Below are 4,581 nucleotides of genomic sequence, written 5' to 3'. Positions count from 1 at the left end.
TGCAGCAGTGGAGATCATTGATTACGGAAGCGGACCATGAGGCCTTCGACGTTATGGTGTCCAGGATTCGGACCACGGCTTCCTCCTTGGCGCGCTGGCATCGGGAGGCGTCTCAATCTTAGCTTCTTTCTATCATATCTTTTTAGGGCTGGCCTGCGTGGCATAACTGGCTGGGTTGCCATGTATGCGAACTTATTCTATCTGCTGTTCTGCTATTGTGTTTGGTTGGATGTTGGTTGTGTTATTCTGCCTGGTGGCTTTATTTATAAAGTCGGGCGTATGCCTTTCATCTAATAAAAAAATGAAGGTTCACGCATGCAACTTTTGGCAGAGAGTTCATGTCTGACGCATCCCACCTCCCATGCTTTTTTTGACTTGTAAATTTGAATCTATTAATATCTTTTGAAGCGAAAGTCCGATTTATATTTTGTTATCATATTTGTGTTCCTTGTGACGAGGGCTTTGAAATAAGACAACTTTTGAAAACATTTTGACACGTTTTAATTTTTTTAGCTAAGTTTCAACTGCTGAAGCTTAATAGAAATGAACCATAAAATCAGCTACTAGAATCAATGAAGGTATTAACTCCATGCATCGTCAACGGTTCCTTCAGGATCTATCAAAACAGATATGATTCGTACTCCCTCATTTTCGGTTTATAGAGCTTATCTCAAAATTTTAGATTTCTTATTTTATAAGTCTCAGTTTGATGGTTCCCTATCACATGTTCAGATTTTAAGGTGCATTAAATTATTGGATGCAAGTATTAAGAGAAAATTAACCAATGCATGCATGCATTGCGATTAATGCATTGGTAAACATAATTTTTGGAGGAAAACGAGTACATTAATTGAGTGTTTTTGCAAACTACAAAAATTATTCCACCACTCATCATCTACCTTGATTGATGAGATTTTTGAATTGAGTCCTATAAACCGGAAAGAAGGTAGTATCAATCAAGGTATTAACTCCATGGTCGGTCTCGCATACAAACATGCAGTGTACCAAGCACAAGCGAATTATTGGATGGAGAGAAGAACTGCACATTTTCTGCACATGTACAGCTAGCAAAGAGTTAACTGAAGCTAGAAAACTCCACTGCGCTGATCAACCTTGGAATTTCAAAGTCAACGCGAGCCCGTCGTCTCTGACGAGGTTGGCAATCACACCAGGACTGAATTGCGTTTTAAAAGTTTTATTGGAGGTTCTCTGTACAAAATGGAAGGACTTGTGTTTAATTTCTTTGGGGTCATTCACAAGGATTTTAGCTCTAGGGTCCTTGGGACCCTACCAGCTCTAAAAGTAAAACCACAGGGTGATTACACTTTCTCTTTCAGAGACGAAGTGTGGCTGCACTATATGCGCCGTAATTATGCATGATGTGTGAAGAGGATTTGTGGCACGCAAATCCGTGGCCATTCAATTGCGTTGTGATTCGCAAATTGGGCCCTGCATGTGATTAGGGCTTAATCATTGTAACGAGGGTCCATATATGCAACTTTTTCCAGAGAGTTCATGTCTTACGCATCCCGCCTCCCATGCTTTTTTGAACTTATAAATTTAAATCTGTTATATCTTTGAACCGAAATTCCAATTTATATTTTGTTACCATATTTGTGTTCATTGTGACGAGGGCTTCGAAATAAGACAACTTTTGAAAACGTTTTGACATGTTTTTAAAATTTTGCAAAGTTTCAACTGCTGAAGCTTAATAGAAATGAACCATAAAATCAGCTACTAGTATCAATCAAGGTATTAACTCCATGCATCGTCAACGGTTCCTTCAGGATCTACCAAAACAGATAGGATTCGTATCAATCAAGGTATTAACTCCATGGTCGGTCTCGCATACGAACATGCAGTGTACCAAGCACAAAGCGAATTATTGGATGGAGAAGAGAACTGCACATGTACAGCTAGCAGAGAGTTAACTGAAGCTAGAAAACTCTACTGCCCTGATCAACCTTGGAATTTCAAAGTCAACGCTTGCCAGGCGATCGAGAGGCCGGGAGAAGAAGAAGGAACAGTCGAATGGGTGAATACTAATATGTTTTTTATTGTGCTATAAAACAAAGAAACTAGCGAAGCCGAAATAAAAGGGTCAAAGCTACGCGCAGAACGTGTCGTGGTCAGCGCGCGGTGGCCGCCCTGGCCCGTCCGTCCGGCAACCGCGCGCGACCCGATCGACCTCACCTCACCTCCCTGCTCGATCTCCCTCCCTCCCGCGAGGAAATGGCCATCGCCCCTTATTAATTCGCCATGCCCACCATTTCCTGATTTCTTTTCTCCTGCCACACCAACCAAATTGTTCATCACCACACCTCTCATTTCATTTATTTTTTCTTCTGACTGAAAGCAGCCAGCCTGCGTTTCAGATAAGACTACTCGCAAATTGCATGGTCGTGTAGAAGAATCTACCCAACTAAGACTTCCAAGGTTTCATCTCTCACCGTCGACTTCTCAGTTCTCTCTCCTTCTAACTCTCGGCCTATAAATCCATCTCTCGTCCGTCTCCTTCGGCTTCAGAAGCTACCTCGCTTGGACAACCAGAGCCATCCCTGTCTAGTTGCTAGAGCTTCTCCTAGCTTCATGCATGTGTACATAGCTAGATATAGATAAACATATATACAGAGTGCGTTGCGTACACGGTGCGATACGACCAAGAGGCAATGGAGGGGCTGCCGGCGCAGGTGGAGGTTCCATCGTACTTCCTGTGCCCGATCTCCATGGAGATCATGCGGGACCCTGTGACGCTCTCGTCCGGGATCACCTACGACCGGGAAAGCATCGAGCGCTGGGTGTTCACCGACGGCCACGGTGAGTGCCCGATGACCAAGCAGCAGCTCGGCGCCGCCGACCGGGAGCCCACGCCCAACCACACGCTCCGCCGGCTCATCCAGGGCTGGTGCGCGGTGCACGCGGTCGAGAGGTTCCCCACCCCGCGCGCTCCCATCGATGCCGCGCGCGTGGAAACCATCGTGGACGCGGCCAGGCGGGGGCACGACCTGCTGGTGGCGTCCCTGAGGGAGCTCGCGGACATCGTCGCCGAGAGCGATTGCAACCGGCGCTGCGTCGAGAGCACACCGGGCGCCGTGGCGTTCCTCGTGTCCGTCGTCAAGAAGCACGCCGCAGACGACACCCCCAAGCCTTTAGAATCCCAGGAGGATCAGATGTTCGGCTCCGTGGTCGATCCGCCAAAGGCGAGCTCGCCGGAGGACGTAGCGTTAAGTATTCTGTATTCGCTTAGACTCTCCGAGGGAAGCTGGAAGAGAGTCTTGGAACGCGGCGACAATTTCTTGGACACCATGGCGTCGGTGCTGAGGCGGCCAAGCTATCTCTCGCGCACGCACGGCATCCAGCTTCTCAAGGCGGCGGTTTCGGAGATGCCGCCAGCGCAGCTGACCTCGGCAAGCGCCGAGCTGGTGGAGGGAGTGGTGTCGGTGGTGACAGATAAGCTTTCCGGGAAGGCGGTCAAGATCGCACTCCAGGTGCTCTGCCGGCTTTGCCTCTGGGGCCGGAACCGCGTCAAGGCCGTCGAAGCCGGCGCCGTCGGGGCGCTCGTGGAGTTGCTCCTCGATGAGTGCTGCGGAGGAAGCAAGCGGGCATCCGAGCTCGCGATCGTGGTAATGGACCATCTCTGTGGCTGCGCTGAAGGGCGTTTGGAGCTTGTGGCGCACCCGGCAGGTCTGGCGGTTATGGCGAGGGCGGTGACACGAGTGTCCGCCGCAGGGACGGAGAGCGCGGTGCGCGCCCTGCACGCGGTGGCGAGGCACTCGGCGACCCCAACGGTGTTGCAGGAGATGCTGGCGGTCGGGGTGGTGGGGAGGCTGCTGTTCCTGGTGCAGACCGGCGCCGCCGGCGATCGGCCGAGGGAAAGGGCGAGGGAGATGCTCAAGATGCACGCCAGGGTGTGGAGAGGCTCGCCGTGCTTCACGCCACAACTGAATGCACCCTACCCTTCTTGATATCACATGCAAGTATCTTCTTCGCCTTATCATATGATCCAGCTGCATGGCATGCAGTTGTCTTTTTAGGCCTCCTAATTTGGCCATTTTTGGGTGTAAAGATTGAATTGATTGTTACAACCGACCAGGAAGTTTGACGCTCTCTGAAATTGGGGAGACCATTTGCAAAAATGAGTATGTTCAAAACTGTACATTTTGAAGACAACGTTTGGCGGGCATGATGCTTTGTTTTTACGTAGGTTTTCTTTAGTGATCATGCTTGTTACTAAAACAATCAAACTGAGATATGATATCGATTGAAACCAAATTATACTTTAGTCTTGTATGGAGGCGGTATTGAAAACAATCAAACAATGCATAGTTGACGCCCCGGGAGCCAGATCGACGAATATAGAGGGAGGTTGAGCGGAAGCGGACGAATGGCACTCGGCGACGACACACCCTGATATCTGTGTCATTGAGTTCCTGCGATGGCATGGCTGTATTAAAGGCAGAATGAATTTGCTAGTTACATATACATATCAAATACTAGATAATACACCGTGACTCCTCTGTACACATAGAGTCAATGTTCTCAATAAATGTCGTCTGTGTTTGCACGCGAAAAAGTACGGTG

General features: G+C 48.8%; 1 protein-coding gene across 1 annotated transcript; it reads left to right on the top strand.

Annotated features, from left to right (window-relative positions):
- The first annotated feature begins 2,306 nt into the window (after positions 1-2,306).
- On the top strand, positions 2,307-4,374 carry LOC123049376 (E3 ubiquitin-protein ligase PUB23). Its single transcript, XM_044472304.1, has one exon. The coding sequence runs from the start codon at positions 2,670-2,672 to the stop codon at positions 3,963-3,965; it is 1,296 nt and encodes a 431-aa protein (XP_044328239.1). The 5' UTR covers positions 2,307-2,669; the 3' UTR covers positions 3,966-4,374.
- Positions 4,375-4,581: the final 207 nt, after the last annotated feature.

Source organism: Triticum aestivum, chromosome 2D, assembly GCF_018294505.1.
Source record: "Triticum aestivum cultivar Chinese Spring chromosome 2D, IWGSC CS RefSeq v2.1, whole genome shotgun sequence".
NCBI lineage: Eukaryota > Viridiplantae > Streptophyta > Magnoliopsida > Poales > Poaceae > Triticum > Triticum aestivum.
Note: the sequence above shows the minus strand (reverse complement) of the source record. Positions and strands in the feature narration are given on the sequence as shown.

Excerpts from the sequence above, each read along its gene's own strand:
- LOC123049376 (XM_044472304.1), top strand. The coding sequence starts at position 2,670 with ATGGAGGGGCTGCCGGCGCAGGTGGAGGTTCCATCGTACTTCCTGTGC.